Source organism: Ambystoma mexicanum, chromosome 4p (genome assembly GCF_040938575.1).
Source record: "Ambystoma mexicanum isolate Mex_15411 chromosome 4p, UKY_AmexF1_1, whole genome shotgun sequence".
NCBI lineage: Eukaryota > Metazoa > Chordata > Amphibia > Caudata > Ambystomatidae > Ambystoma > Ambystoma mexicanum.
In genome coordinates, this window is record NC_090927.1 from 110204092 (window position 1) to 110221067 (window position 16976).

A 16976-nucleotide genomic window follows, 5' to 3' on the forward strand; every position below is an offset into this window, starting at 1 on the left:
AAATTCACTAGACAAAGCTCATCCAGATCAACCATATCCCCTTATCTGCACCAACTAAACATTTCAAAGTTTAATCTGAAAACAGCAGGGGGGGCAGGGGAACGCACTTCCCATGGAAATTAGAGCCGACTCCTCATTTTGGTCGTTCAGAACTAAGGTGAAGGCTCTGTTTACGACTCAGCAATAGCTTGTCATCTTCCTTCTGCAAACTCCATCACCATGTCATTCTGTGCTATCTATAGTCGCGGACCACTCTGTAACCCGGTCCTTTTTGTAACTATTGATGCATCCCATTGTCGTGGACCACCCTGTAACCCGGTCCCTCTTGCTGCTTATTGTATTTATCGTCTTCTGCTGTCTATTACATGTGCAACCTTCGGTAACCTATGTTGCTTTATAAGTCTAATGCGCCCAGTTACCCCAGGGTTTGGCTGCGCTATGCAAATAAACAAACTAAACTAAACTAATTCAGAACAGAAAAGTCTTCAAGGCCCTGCAAAAAGGAAGATGGTCAGAGTTGGCACATAGGGACAGGGGGAGTGAATTCCAAGCCTTGGCTGCTTTTAATGAAAAGGCACGGCCACCCATATGTGAGAGTCTAACCAGAGGGATTTGAATCAGGAAGGCTGATTGCGGATGAAGGAATCTCGGGGGAACATAAGGAGGAAATTTGGTTTGAAAATATTCAGCGCCACATTTATAAAAAGCTCTGTGCACAATACAGAGTGACTTAAAAAGGACACGTTTCTCAACCGGAAGCCAGTTAAGCTGGCGGAGAAGGGGTGACATATGAGCGCCGAAAGGAGGGCGAGTTACTGACCTAGCTGCTACATTCTGAAGAAGCTGCAGACAGTGCTCAAGATAAGCAGGCTGAGCCAGGTAAAACGCTTTGCAATAATCAATATTGCTAAGCACGAGGGCAGCTACCACGGTGCCTGAAATTTCAGAGGAATGAAATGCAAGACTTTCCCTAAGATTTTAAGTTTGAAATGGCCAGATTTACAGACAGAGGCATCCTGGTCGCACATAGATAGAGAGGAGGAAATGTTAACCCCCAGATCCTTCAAAGAGGAAGGAGGGGAAGGAACGGGCCAAGAATAGTAGGCCAGAAGTCAGGGGTCCAGAAAATAGAGGGCTGGAGGTGCCAACAACAAGAACCTCTGTCTTTTCACTATTCAGCTTCAGCCAGTTCTCGGCCATCCATAGACGCAGGTCCTCAAGGCATCCCTTAACCCGTGTAGCAGTATCAGGTACGGCAAGATCCAGATGAAGCATGTCATCAGTGTAGGAGTAGCACAAGACGCCATCGGAATGTATATGGCGTAGAAGTGGCCAAATACAAATGTTGAACAGAGTGGGAGATAGGGTAGAGCACTGCGGGACTCCGCAGGACAGAGAGACAGACCTAGAGCAAAAAAAAAACAGACTGGGAACGGTCAGCCAAAAAAAACAGAAAAACAAGCCAGGACCTGGCCAGACAGATCCGCAGACGATAGCTGGGAGATCAGAGTGAGAGGGTCAATGGTATCGAAGGCAGCTGACAGGTCTAAAGGGGCATAACCTTCATCTTCCACCACTGAGTCAGAGATGGCTGAAAACAGCACTAGTGAATAAACTCCAGGTCAGGGCGTGCACGTGAGAGCAGGAGAATTCAGTTCTCACTAGTTATTAAGAAAATATTACATCATGTCTACGTCTCCCATTAAAATTAGAGGCCCTTTTGTTGTCTGATCATTTGTTGCACAACCACGTCACCACATGTTTAGGGTCAGCTGTCTGTCATCCTGAGAGAAATAAAACAGTTTTGGGATGGCAGATATTGCCAGAATCAACTTCAAGCACCCGCCTCTGACTAGCTTCAGAGTCTCTCCAAAGGCCTTCCCTTGTCTCCTCTCTTTTCTCCTCTCTTTTCTCCTCCTGCTTGTTGGAAACCTGTAGTTCTTCCACAAGTCTTTCCCCTTCTTCTTGCTCATTTCAGGATATCTTGTCTGGGCGTGCCGGTGCTCCTTTGCCCGACCCTGTAGTGGGTAGTGTAAGTCTGGCTGGCAAGCAATGCCAGAGGGCATGGACTCATTTCACCCCTTGAGCACCAGTGTTGTCACCAACATGCCTCTCCAATCACCTCTCCAGCACCCAAAGAGCTTAGGCTACAATTGAGGCTCTTGATTTCCAGCTCCATATTCTGATCAGACGGGTGCCGCACCTCAGATGGCATTTCATTATAGGCCATAAACATGCCAGCAACTTTGCCCTTCAGACTGCAAGTACTTCCCTCCAACTCACTCCTGTGACAAGGTCTGTATCCTGACCTTGTCAAAGGGGGCGGGTACCCCTTTTTTGCAGGAGGTTGGGAGGCACCCAGATCCAGCCCTAGTCCTAAGAGAAAACTCAACCATGCGTGCCCCACTTCCTGCACTCACCCCCCCCTTTACGGGCTTAATCTTTTATTACGCGCCTAATACTGGAGACCAGTCTCTACGCACAGAATCAGGATTCAAACCTGTGTTGCTGTGCGTTGTCCCACTTCCAAGACAAATGTTTTGCCTGTAAGCTATCCTCCCGGCTATGCTCCCTCTAAGCTGTGCTCATGTGCGCTTGCCCAGCTTCTTTCTGGGTGCCGCTCAGAGGAATTCTATCCACACACACAGACAATTCCCACCTATCCAAAAAGATTTACTAAGGCACAAGCCTCAGCAATAACGTAATATTTGCTTTCTCTCAAAATAAAGATACATTACACTAACTAGTCTTGATATTCTGGTCTAGACTATTTGTATTGCCCTAGTAAGCAAGCCTGACCTTAAAAACCTAAAAATGGTATACACTCACAACAGGTTAAAAACAAATATGAAAAAGTGGCTCCATGAAAAAGAAGATCTAACTAAGAGGGGCCTTCACACTTTAACCAAATTGTCTTCCCTCCCATGACTCCTATACTCGGCTTTGCCACACTTCTACCTTCTGACTCCATCTTTCGCTCCAGGTCACAATTCAGTATTACCAGACAACCTTGACTCTTCCTACCTTGGCTCTGTGAAAGGTTACCAGATTGGAACCTGCGTCCACTTGCTTGATGTTTGTTGTAATATAAATAACATTCAAGCATCAGAATTCCCGGTAGTCATCGTGCCTTATCAAAACTGTCACCCAGACTATGTAACCCAACTCTCTGCTCAAATATTGAATACCGACTGTATGTAAGCAGGCTACATGGATGTGTAACCTCATCACATGCTTTCTATTCTTTGTGCAGATGTCATACAAGCACTTTGAAGCACCCCCCTTACAAGTTAATGCATTGTAAAACACAAATATTAATTTGCACTCTAAGGATTTTCAGTAAACAAATGTCAGGGTCAGCATCTCTTACTTAAGCATCCCTAACCTTACCCTAGAAGTGGTGAGCGAATATGCAATATCATTTACTTGGCCTGCAAGGGATAATGCGTATGGCTGGCATTATTCATATATAGTATTAGGGTGACGGATGTTCACATAACAAGAATGATTTTCACAAAATGTGCAACCATTCCAAGTTTTCAGAGTTCCATGGGCCACAGACCTTAGCATAATTATATGGTAACTTGCTGCTATACAAAAACAGTTTCACTGAGGACTTGTATAATCCTACTGGACAATTTAAGGGTGGAGAATGTTGCAAGCAATCATGTATGTAGTTCATAATAATTGGGCACATGTAGATTCGTGACTTTTTCATAAAATGCACTTAATATCATGGCGAGGCTTCAAATATGTTTCGCTGGTAAAGTATTGTGGGTGTGCACATTCCCAGTAAGTGTGTTACTGCTTCACTTTTTACAGAGCCCTGTCAGCTAGTATTTGGAGGGAGAACCTGGGAAGAATACGGGTGGAAGGGCAAAGGAGAACACTCCTTGGCCGGTCAAGAACAAATCAGCCCTTTCAAAAACCAAATCGGACGTTTCTGCAGTACTGCAAAGGAAATGTGTTTGGTTTGCTAAAGGATTGGAAACTCTAGTAACCGTCTAGGAAACTGCACCTTCTGTTTCTTTCTATACTGAGCTGCTGGAGGCTTTTCAGTATAATCACGGGTTTAAGTTTAGTGCCTCTAACATCTGCATGCATCTTGTTCAACTGATAGCCGAACATTTTACAAGGGGTCCCTAGTTAAAGAAGGCACTCAGTCCGTTGTACTTGCGAGCATTGCTGTTATTGACTTAAAAGGCATATATAAGTGAATGCGTTCAACGGGGCTCCAGAAGAAACCTAAAGAAGGCTTTGGTTGAGTTTTGTCTAGGCTGTGGAGAGGAAGGGTGGGCAAAGCTACAAGCTGCATTATGTTCCCTGTCATTTCACTTCCTCTGTCAGGATTACAAGTAGGGCTCTGATGTAATTTTAAATGCTTATAAAAATATATTCTTTCCCCTTAGAATTCCTCTTGAGATCCTGCAGTAATATTATCTGAGTTCCTACCTATACCACTGCTCTGCTTGTCACCGATTCAAAAACATATCAGTGGAACTTTGTGCGTAGACATAGAGAGTAGGCTCCTATATGCTCATAGTTTCCTCTTTTTGTTGGGCAACCTTCCTGTATTTAGGGAGTAGAACTGGATGGAGTAGATGCCTATTAGTTGTAAGGCTAGATTTGAATAATTATCACGAGGAGCGTAAGCAGAAGCACAGCCATTCTGATCATCATATTCTATGGTGCACTTATTCTGATGCACTTGTCATCCTAAATATATACGAGAGGCACCTTCTGCTGGCACTTGAATTACTTAATTCAAGTGGCACACAAACTCCGAGAGGCATGTTTTCTGACACATTCCTTTTTCTACTTTTCCTTTTCTGCACACCACTGCACACTGAAATTGGGGTATGTACATTACGTTTATTGTATTTTCCTTACTATATTGATACTTCTCAATGATACAATTGTGTGGATTTTGTACATGATCATTTGATGGTTTATTGCAATTACATGTAGGGCTCAGCGTTGACGAAGGAGTGGTTAACTCCGCAATGCATTGGCACATGTGCTCTTGACATGCAGAGGCAACAGCTGGCCTCCTTTTCTGATTATGCACCATCAAGATTTTGGTGTTGAATTCTGATTTTACCTTCAGCATCGAGCTTGTCAGAAAATACAGAAATTGATGTTCACTTTTTCAAACGTTTTCAAAGTTTATGGTAACCCCTCATGGGGTACAGTTTGGAAGCGACTGATTGACTGAGTGTTTTTTCATTCAGTTTTCTTTTTGCTACATTCCTTTATGTTGCCATTATTCCATTTGAAGAAATTGTATCCTATCTGGGTTGTTTGACAGCCACATCAGTGATAAGCGATATTTGTTTTTTTGTCATAAACACAAGTGTTTTCCCAATGGCAACACACACGTTGCATCGTCTCTGAGCAGTGTCGACAAATGAACAGCCACCACTAAACCTATTGCTTATCCTGAGCACACAAAGCTTCTTTTTTTGGATACACATTTTTCTCTCTGCACAGGACTTTGTGTAGGTACTATGGAATATCTTGAAGTCTTGGATTGGTTGATGCACTCGCCTTATAATCACATATACAATACTCGGTTTTTTAGACTATGGCCCTCATTACAACCCCGGCGCTAAACCATGGCGCTATTAGCACCATAGTTGGTGCCGATGTTGTAACGAGTCCGCCATGGTGGAATGGGGAAATACCGCCCCATTCCAAGGTTGGTGGGGCGGTATTTCCCCATTCCACCATTGCCCTTCCCCATTCCCATTTTCGCCCCATAGGGCTCAGTGGGACTGGGGAAGGCGTTAAGTACGGTACCGCAAATTGCGGTACCGTAATTAGCACCGAGGTCCCTTTGCGGCACCCTACTTTAACGGCTGGTAAAACCAGCCGTTAAGGTCGGTTCCCGCAAAGGGACCTCGTAATCAGGCGTTAAGGGTTTAACGGCGCCGACACCTTTTACGGCGCCGTTAAACCCTTAACGCCAGGGTCGTAATGATCCCCTATATGTTTGGGAACAGTGTTGTATAATGAACCTTTTAAACTCATTTGTAAAGAATTGCAGTAGTTGGGAAGGGGAAATCGTCAACCAAACGCTTCAGAGATGGTAGCTCACTAAGTCTGCATGGTCACGAAGTGGCTTACCAGTTGCGCACATGGAAAATAATGTACAAACGAAAGCTAACCATTAACGCACTTAGGGAAACATACTTAGAGGGAACATTGCAGTAGCCAGCATCTCTTTACATTTCCAGAAACACAGACCCTTTGGCTTTTAGGATGCTTTGGACTAAAACTCCCATTGGCCTTATACAGCACAGTCAATGGTGAGGGGTCGCTGGGGTCGTAGTGCAGAACAGTTATGTTATGGTGACTTATACCGCGCACCACTACCATTTTCTGTGGTCTTCAGGCACCCTTGTGGATCCAGAAACACAGACCCTATGCCTTTCAGTCTAGTTCTGGCACCAATGGGAGCCGTCCTGCCCAACCTATCAACCATGTCCCCTTCGCACACAGACGTACCTGCTTTCTCTTGGTGTTGTTGGGAGGAGGAAGCCAGTCTGCCCTAAAGATGCCACCTGAAGGCCACGTGATGCGGGAAACCAACCCAACGCTACCCTAGTGCACAGGGGAATGCTGAATCGGCTCCCCACGCCACTTCCCTGATTAATGTGGCGCAAGGACAGTGCGGGGCACTGAGAGGGAAGGCCACTCAGAATCCGTACAGGACTGCGATGTGCTGAATGGTAGTGGGACTGGATGCAGCTTGACACAGAGTGGAGGCGATGCAGCAGGAGACAGTGATAGTCAAGGCTGCGGGAACAATGCAAGGTAACAGGAGACCAGTAAGACAAGGCAGCCAAGCAATGGAAGGCCAAGGAACTAAGGAGGCTAGGAACTAAGAAGACTAACCAAGAGTAGCTAAAGAAAGCATAGTGACAGCCAAACAGGGGCCCAGGAAGGCAGGAAGGGGCAAGGCCAGAGAACAGGGAGGGGGGCAGGGACCCACAAGAAGGGAACTCGGAATCAAGGCAGAAGAAGGGACAGAAGGTGAGTTCAGGGAGCTAAGACACAGACAGAATACAATCCACATTGAGACGTACAACATTGTCTTTGTAGACATCCATGCGAGATGGAGGCTGGTGGATGCTGATTGGGGTTGCCCCGGCAACCTGGAGAGCCTGTTGGACCGTGCATGCGCAAAGCGCTTAACGCGTCCTCCCGCGCATGCTCAGATCCACAGCAATGGCAGGGCCCATTGTGTCCGGCGTCCGGACTTCCTGTGCAAGGAGCTGTTTCCAACATGGTTACAACTTCTAGGAGGGTGCTGGATCCCTGCACGTTGGTGCCAGGTAGGTGGCATGACACTTGGTGCATCTCTTGAGTGGTTCTGTTGAGTAGTTTCTGGGTAAGGTACATTATTTACAAATGGTATGAAGATCAGAGTGTTGATACACCGGAGTTAGCGATATAGAATTGTAGGCAGATAGAAGAGGGCACCTTAGGATCAGTGGCAAGGTTGGGATTTGGGGAACAGAAATGTTGAGGACCAGTAGTGGGTGGGAAGTGAGTTCTTTAAGGTCACCTTGGGAATTATTTTATCGGATGACTTCAAACATTCAATACAGGGCTGTGTGGCGCGGAAGAGGTATTTCTAGATTAGCCGTGGAGCCGCCTTCCGGCCTGGTGTGGTAAAACCAGTATCAGAAACTGAAACAGCCCGGGACAGAGCTAGCATTCTCCTTCTAGGGGATGTGGACTGTTCCTGGTCTATACAAAACCATGCATGCACCAGACACTATTGGCTACTCCCCGCCCATTCCAGTCACTCTCCACAGAGATGACATGAGGGGAGATGGCATGCATTAGGCAAGTGCTCATGTTCGGTGCCCATTTCTTAAGGCATGCATGTGGTAACTCTTCGCTATAAGAGACATCAACACCTGACCAAGGACTCATTCCAATGGACGCACACACCCACCGACGCTCAGACCTCACAGTACTGCGCTACTGTTAAAAAATGGCAGCCCAAATGTTGGCTACCCACACTCTGTACAGCGCTCGCTGCTCACGAGCTAGGTCCGCACTTTAAACAATAAAAATAAAATACAAAATAAAAAACAGTGAAAGAGAAGAAAGACTACACATTTAGCTGGATAAAGAATTGCAAAAGCAAAGGCCAGCTACAGCAAACCTACGGTCCCCACGGGTCTTTGACTTGGTACCAGTGCTGAGCCAGGTTCAAGCTATACAAGAAATCTTGCAACACCTCCGGAATCGGCGTGCATTTCCACATGCGTTGCGACTGCACGTTTGCGTTGTAGTTGTACCATACACACATTAGCATTAGGTACAGCAATGCATTGAAATTGTGGTAAAGGAACGCTTCCGGGCTGAAGCAGTTTTGGCCAGAAATGTTCTGCTTTGCCACAAGTCTTGGCATGGTCCCGTGCTTCAAAAAAACTCTAAAGATATAAGGGGTTGTGGGTTAAGGGGTAAATGGGGTGGAGAGGGTCTTGGGGTAGTTGTCACTGGCATAACAGGGGCCCCGCAGCCCCTGTGGTGCGGGGGGCCCCACCAGCACATGTCCTGGGAGGGGGCCACACTTGAAGAGAAAAAAATGTAAAATATATATTTTTTTTTTGTAAAAAAATTTTTTTTTTTAATTTCACTTTGCATTCCTAAAGAAATTATTTCTGTAACAGAAATTATTTCTTTATGAAGGCAGAGTGACTACAAAAAGAAACTTTCTTTCTGAAGTACGAGGGATACCCCACCCCATGCAATGGAATACCCTAGGCTGGAGGCCTCCATGTCATGGGGTGGGGAAGCCCTTTGACTTCAAAAAGAAACAGTGGGCCTCATTATAAATTTGCCGGTCCGGGACCTACAGTACCGGTAAGCTTGCCAGTACCATAGTTTCCGGACCAGCAAACTACGAGTTGTGCTTGCGGGTGCCTTTCTGCCCGCCAGGTCTGACCTGGTGGGCAGAGAGGCACCCGCGAGCACAGAATGTCAGATGCACCGGCACCGTTTATAATGGTGCCTAGTGCATCCGACCTCCCCATTCCCATTGAGCCCTATGGGGCTCAATGGGAATAGAGAGCATTCCGTTCCTGCGCCCGCAAATGGACAATTACTGGGTCCGGCAGGGCCGTAATGACCCGGTAATTGCCCATTTGCGGGCGCCGGAAATTTTCGGAAGTTTGGCAGCAGCCTGCTGGTTTTTCCGGCAAGGCCACCGCCAAACTCCTAATGAGGCCCAGTATCTTTTTGAAGTCTCTCTGCATTCATAAAGAAATTATTTTCGTTATGGTTCCGTCCTTAACGGAAATAATTTCTTTATGAAGTCAAAGTGACTTCAAAAAGAAACCATTTCTTTTTAAGTAATAGGGCTCCCCTCAGCCCCATTACGGGTGTGTGTTTGAGTGTATGGTGAAAGGGTGCACACTTAAATGTACGGGTGACTGCATGAGTGTGCCTGCATGGTGAAAGGGTGCACACTTAAATGTACGGGTAGCTGCCTGGGTGTGCCTGTTTGGTGAAAGGGTGCACACTTAAATGTATGTATGGATGGCTGCCTGGGTGTGCCTGTATGGTGAAAGAGTGTACACTTAAATGAATGGATGGCTGGGTGTGCGTGTGTTTATATGGTGAATGGTGTGTGTGCTTGCGTACAGGGGTGCAACAAACCCTACATTTCGGGGCTAACCCTTCAAATGTTGGGAGAGGCACTAACTTCACGGGCGGTGGGGGAGGGGAAAACTTATTTGTGTGGGGGCATCTAATTTCGTTACGCATTTTAATGAGACTATTCTAGTGCAGCTTCAATGTTACAAGCAGTTAACTCTCTCCTTCAAGGTTGAAAGCTCCCACTTATGGACTGCTGTGAGAATTGAGTGGTCTCCTGTTCCCTCTCTACCCTTCCAATCACTCCCCTGGCATGCAAGTACTAAACCCACATCACAATTTCAATTTTTTAAAGAATGGTGATTTGAATACAGGTACTAACAGTGAAAAGCTTTATGTTAGTAATTGATGGGATCTTCTTAACAGCAAAACCCAGAACCCAGGTGCCATTTAACATCTTTATCCTATTCTGTCTGGCAACTGCTCTGAAGGTCAGCCAGGTCGAGTCAACATAGCCCAACATTTCGTGGGGTGGGGGAGTGCTGAATCCCGGTCAACTCAATGGTGTTGCACCACTACTTGATTACTTATTGGTAATCTTCATTACTCCTAGCCCTATTCTTCCTCGTTCCAGTACTTGTGTATGAGGCACTCTGCCTCATACACAGGTACTGGGATGAGGTAGAGGTACATGGAGGTAATGCCTGACTTACCTACCTGTAATCTTCATTACTCCTAGTCCCACTCTTCCTCATCTCAGTAATTACCTATGAGTCAAGGAGTCTCATCCGTAAGCTCTGGGACAAAGAAGAGGGACATGGAGGTAATTCTGGGCCAAGGAGCTGATTTTGGAGGTTGGGGTAGGAGGTGGGAGGGAGAAGGGATGTTTGTGGGGGGCGGGATTGTGCGACAAATTATAATGGTTGTCCAAGTCCAGGCTAAGCAGACATGATATGTGGTATTAGTGGCTAGAGAGGCATTTTGGTGCAGCCAGGCTAGTCATTCCTCAGTTTGGTATGACTTTTTTTCTAACTGGGCATTTCTGATAAAGCAGTCCTGCTAAGTGTAATTACCTGGCTAGACTGGCATTTGGGTGCTGCCAGATTAGTCATTTCTTACTGGGGCATTGTATAAAAATGTGATAAATGTATATAAGTAATTTATAATGCACCTGTAAACAAGTGTTTCTAGGCGCGACAAGACACGGGAAGGGAGATAGAGGGAGGACAAGACAAACGATCTTACTAGGCCTTGTGTCATTCAGATTGTGCAGGTGTGAGAATGATAAGTGCAAGGGGAAAGTGAGGGGGGAAGTGCAAGGGAGAGGGGAGGGAAAAACAGGGCAGCACTGGTAGCCTAGCAACCAATCGGTACAGCAGACAGGTAGGTCAGGAAGGCCAGCAGGGGAGGGAGAGAGAGAAAGCAGAGGAGAAGAGGAACGTTTTTTACTGCTTCCGGATCTTCAGGTGGTCCGGCTGAAGTTTGAGAGGGGCCGGGAGGTCTTTCCAGAGGGAGGCACATGCATAGGAGAGAGATCTACCCCCCCCCCACTCTCTACCTGGGGAAGCGTCTAACCCTTAGAGAGTTGGAGGTAGCTGAGCGAAGGGCTTAAGAAGGAAGGTATTTTGGAAGAGAGCATTGGATGTAGTGTGGGCCTGGGCCCAGAAAGCTTTGTGGACAATGCAAAGGGTCTTGAACTTGATCCTTGCAGCAACCAGGAGCCAGTAGAGAGATTTCAGGGCTGGAGAGATATGATCCCTGTGCTTGAGGCCAAGGATAAGTCTCGCAGTCCTGTTCTGGATTAGTTGCAGAGGGCAGAGTTTAGAGGAAGACAGGTTGAGAAAGAGTCTGTTGCAGTAGTCCAGCCTAGAGAGAACCAGGGCTCTGGAGGCAGTGAGCTTCTGAGGGAAAGTGAGAAAGGGAAGAGTCCCTTTGAGGAGGAGCAGCTGGTAGTGGGACTTCTTGGCAATGTCCTAGATGTGAGGAGAGAAAGAGAGAGTGAAGTCAAAGATGACAACAATGTTTTTTGCCAGGCATGAAGGCGAAGGAAGAGGGCCCAAGGTGGGCGGCCAGAGTGCGAGAGGGAAATTAGGTGCAGGGGTCCCAATAAGAAGGATCTCCATCTTACTGGCATTAAGGGAGAGATCGGTGGATGCGCACAAATCCTGAATCGCAGATAGACAATCAGGAATGAGAGAGAAAGGAGAGGACTCTGAGGAGAGCCTGAAAGAGAGCAGAGTGTCATCTGCATAAGAGGAGAAGGTAGAGATCAGGTGGGCCAAAGGGGCCAAGAAGAGGTTGAAAAATCAGGGTGAGAGGATGGGGCCCTGGGGAATGCCACAGGTATAGAAAGATGTAGCAGAGAGAAAGGGACCAAGTTGCACCTGGGAGGGGCAGTCCAAGAGGAAGGAGGTCAGCCACTCAAGGCCTGATCCATGATGCCCAGGTTCTCATGGAGTCAATTGATCAGGATGGCCTGGTTGACTGTGTCGAAAGTAGAGGAAATACTAAGGAGGATGAGGACAGAAGGAATGCTGTAATCAAGGTTAGAGATCAGATCTTCACAGGGGTTCAGGAGAGCAGTTTCCATGCCTCTGGAAGCTCTGAAGCCAGACTGATGGTCATGGAGACAACCAACAGATTCAGTGTGGAGAGTAAACTGGGAGATGGCCATTTTTTTACAAAGGTTTGCCCAGGAAAGGGGCAGTGGAGATTGGGCGATTGTTTGCGAGGCAGGCAGGAAAGGCAGACGGCTTCTTGAGGAGTGGGTGCACAAGGGAGTGCTTAAGGGGAAAGTTCTAGTGGTGAAAGAGTGATTACAGAAATCAGCCAAGGCTGGAGTGAGGGTGTCAATATGGTCCTTGATGGTTCTAGAGGAGCAGGGGAGCACCTGTTTGGGCAACACATTCATAGATCGGACTTGTCAAGAAACCTCATCAGGTATTGTCAGGGAGAAAGGAGGAAGAGAAGTAGAGCTGGCCAATGGGGGGCCAAGAGAGGAAGAGGGAGAGGAGATGGGGGACAGGATGTCCTGAGTTCTAGTGGAGAAGTGAGAGAACAGAGCCATACAGAGGGCCTGTGAGGGAACAGGAGAGGTAAAGACTGCAACAGGATTGACCAGTTACTTGCAGATTTTAAAGAGTTTGGCCGTGTTTTTAGAGGCCAAAGAGACGCAGGCTTGAATGTGTGTTCTCTTCTCGATGAGTGTTATTGCTTCGACTGGCATCTTGGTGCAACCAGTCTAGGTATGTCTAAATGTGGCCTGCCATGCTTTACTGTAATGTTATTACGTGTCTACACTGGTCTACATTGTGCAGCCAGTTGGACATGTTTTCATTGGGGCATGGCATTTTTAATAGCAAAGCATTAATGTTCCTGTGCACTGTTGGTGACTTGCACGTATTGGATTGGTGTTACTCTACAAAACAATTGCAAAATCTGTGGCTTTTTAGCCAATTTTTCTCAGAAAGTGTGCTGCATATTGCATTAAAACACATATTTATATCTTTCTTCTAGTGCAGTGTGTGGCATACCCCTTCAACAGCACATTTGTGCGTATTGCGCAAGCGTGATAATCTAGCCCGGCCAGGAGTGTGGCGCGACTCGTGATTTGTTGCTGAGTTGGTGGAGCCCCATCAGCGTGGCTCACAGGGGGCCCCCCACATTTTGTGTTACGCCACTGGTAGTTGTAGTAGTGTAGGGGAAGGGGAGACTGGGGGACTGCCCCCAAAATAAATAATACAACATTTGAAGTTAAATTTCGAAGTAATTAATGTCGTCGAAATGACATGGAAGCTTGGAATGCGTCTGTAGATTCAGAGCGTTGATGCGGGTGGGGAAATAGTCCTGGCTGTCCTCATCTGCCATGAGTTCCTATGGGTGGACTGGATACACTTAAAAGTCACAGCTAAACCCTCATCTGCCATCAGTTCCTAAGGGTGGACTGGATACACTTAAAAGTCACAGCTAAACCCTTATCTGCCATCAGTTCCTATGTGTGGACTGGATACACTTAAAAATCACAGCTAAATCCTCATCTGCCATCAGTTCCTATGGGTGGACTGGATACACTTACAAATCACAGCTAAACCCTCATCTGCCATCAGTTCCTATGGGTGGACTGGATACACTTAAAAGTCACAGCTAAACCCTCATCTGCCATCAGTTCCTATGGGTGGACTGGATACACGTAAAAGTCACAGGTAAACCTTCTGCAGGACGTGGTTATCTGATCGCAAATGCACATGCAAACACATCTCAAGGTAGGGCAAAGCAGCCCGGCTTAAATGATCTGTGTGAGCTATTTAAATTAAAGCCGCAAACAGAAGTTGTGGGATTTACATATATGACTTGGGCAGCGCTTTCAGCTGGATGGTTTGGCCACATGAGTCGACAGCGCTCACAGGCACATAGTAGAACGTGTTTTCTGCACTTACACAGCTCCTAGTGTTGTTCACGTGTACTGCTGCACATTCCCTGCCAGAAGTCTTGCTTTTATGGGTAAATAATCAAATTAAAATCAAATGCACTTTCGTAACTTTTTAATTGTTGTGCAACTTTTGTGACTTGTAGGGGTGGGGTGTAGAAATGTGGCCAATACTGAAAGAAAGTAAAAAAGATGAACAGGGCTCTTTGTCGATGACATTACTGCGTCCTTATTCCATCCCAAAAAGCTCTAGCATGAATTCTTAGTGATGTGTCTCCTCGCTGGCAGCCATCCTAAGAGGGCATCTCTTTCCGTTAGGGTTCACGTGGTATGCAACCTTTGGCTTTTAGGATGCTTTGGACTAAAACTCCCATTGGCCTTATCCAGCACAGTCAATGGTGAGGGGTCGCCGGGGTCCTAGTGCAGAACATGTTATGTTATTGTGACTTACACCGTGCACCACTGCCATTTTCTGTGGTCTTCAGGCGCCCTGGCGGATCTGAAAAGGAAGGAGGGGTGGGAGGGCTTAGTTAGTGGGATTAAGGAAGGAGGGATGGGGGCTTAGTTAGTGGGATTAAGAGGGAAAAGCGCAAGAGAACTTTGATGTGCTGTTGGTGGCTTCAGTTCAGAAAAACCGCTCACTGTGTGCTGCTATGATTTTAGTTGGAAATGAGTGCGTGTGCGGATATTTGTGTGTGACTGGGTACGTTTCTTGTCTGGTGTTGCGTGCTGTGTACGGTTTGAGTGTGTTGTTCTGTGTTTTAGGGTAAGTAAGCAGGATATTGGAAGGTTGTTAGTCGGTTCAACTAAATTCAACATATTGGTAACCCCTAAAAGTTCAGCTAAATTCAACATATTGGCAACCCCCAAAACTGTAGCTAAATTCAACATATTGGCTACCCTGAAAGTTCAACTAAATTCAACATATTGGCTACCCCCAAATGTTCAACTAAATTCAACATAATGGCTACCCCCAAACATTGAACCAAATGCCGCACATCTGGAAAGCCGCAGGTTGCATACCCCTGGACACTCACATTTAATAGTTTTTATGTTGTGTGCGGTGTGTGTCTTTACATGTTACATGTTTGAACTGAACTCTCTCTTCTTTAAACAGGTCAGCATTGAACACGCAGAGCGAGCTGGATTGGGGGCTAATGGTGACGAAAGCTGACCATACGCTACATGGAAGAGTTCGTTTGAAGCCTGCAAGACCACCCCAAAACCACCCCTAGTCTTCCGCCTTATGAAGACATGCTTTCATTCAATTTGTTTCCCCGCATCCTGAAAACGATCCCATTTTTTTAATAACTTTTTTAACATCATTGAAATTGCCTTTTTGTTTCTTTTTTTAAAGGTTCCATTCATTTTCAAAGGGAAATCTTTTTTTCTGCTATTCCTCTACCTAGACTTTGTGTTGGTGTTTTAGCTCTGGATGGCTGGGTAGGTAAGGTGATGGAAGGTTTCAAACTAATGGCTCCACAGCTTTCAGAATCAGTGTTTTGCTTTTTATATTCTGATGATGATTTTTTTTTTTTTTATTAATATAGCACACACCGAATTCTCTTTTGGAACTTAAAACAATGTGTAACTATTCTCCAGCTCAGTTTGAACTCTGGTTACAGTTTGGCATCCTCTGCTACTCTTTGTTTGAGCCGCTGTACATGTTTTTTGGGCGCAGCTTCCACGGCTGTTGGGTTCAAACGCATGCCTGGGAGGTTTCCCCACAATACCAAAATAATGGAAACTAACATAAGGAAAGATGCCATTCTTTCCTTTCTAAAGTTATGGATTTTTTCCAACTTAGGTTTTATTCACCTAGTGCGTGAATGAAAGGTGAAGGTGTATTTTTCATAAATGTTAAGGATTTAGAAGTTCTGATGAATGTCCAGAGGTAGGTGTTTGGAATGAGACCGGGTCGTAAGCTTTCAAAGTCTAGTCCCCCCACCCCTTGTGCAATTTATGTACCTGTTGCAAGTGGTCATTGAAGGGAACTTGCTGCCTCAGATATCAGATAGAGGTGGAGTGACCTGTCTGGTGACTTGGCGACTATGGCCCTTTGCCGATCTTCCCACAAGTCCTGGCCAAGAGTACGACCGGTACAGCTATTTTCTCAGTGTGGGCTGGTGGGGGCAGGAGATTGATTTTCTATATTCTGCTTGATGTTGAACTTTATTTCTGCACTGATGCATTATCAATAAAAGTGCATTTTAATTAGTGTCCTGGAGTTTGATTTGTTTTTAGTCTGGGAGAGATGGCATATGCGGTGTGACACCATGCTTATAGGTGTGGTTTGGTTGTTTACCCACCCATTGACGGCCCGTGACCATGCTAATCCCTATGGCCATTCCCACTCACTTCCTGCCCCATCCCCCGGCCAAAATACGCTCTTGTGGGATCTCTTTGAGCTAACTGTATCAAGCCCTACAATCAAACTTTGCACTCAAAGCAGTCTTCGGAGAGCTAATGTTTTAATTGGTGCTGTAATCACACCACTGGCGTATTAAAAATGTCTTAGCCAGACTGACTTTAGCCACTTGATTTATAAGCAGTGTATGTGTCCTTCACTGAAGTCCAGTTATAAACAAGCATGTGCAAAGCCAACAGTTTTGGCTTGTGTATAGGTGTTAGAAAGGCATTTGCCTGGCACTGCTATCATATGCCCAGGTACTGTACCATTTTCAAGCTGCTATCATTAGTGGTCAGTTAGTACCATTATGGCAATGCCTGGGCACATACCTTTCCCATAGCTGCACAAAAGCCAAAACTGTCTGCATTGCCAATGCTTGTATTTTACTGCAGAGTGGCGCCAATGGCACTGTTCTTACACCCAGGCCTCTCATCGTCCTTATGCTACGTAGCTCTCTCCACACCAATGCTTCCTCACCACTCTGGCTCACTGCCGCATTGTCTTTTCCTCTACCCACGCAGAAGA

The 16976-nt window shown here is 46.2% G+C and overlaps 1 protein-coding gene across 2 annotated transcripts in view; it reads left to right on the forward strand.

The window, feature by feature from the left end:
- Positions 1-16263, forward strand: part of TRIM54 (tripartite motif containing 54) — a 374309-nt gene extending 358046 nt beyond the window's left edge. For both annotated transcript variants that reach the window (XM_069605492.1, XM_069605494.1), the window contains one exon: positions 15159-16263. In XM_069605492.1, coding sequence (XP_069461593.1) covers positions 15159-15169 — 11 coding nt within the window. In that variant the 3' untranslated portion in view covers positions 15170-16263. The remainder of the gene's footprint in view (positions 1-15158) is intronic.
- Positions 16264-16976: the final 713 nt, after the last annotated feature.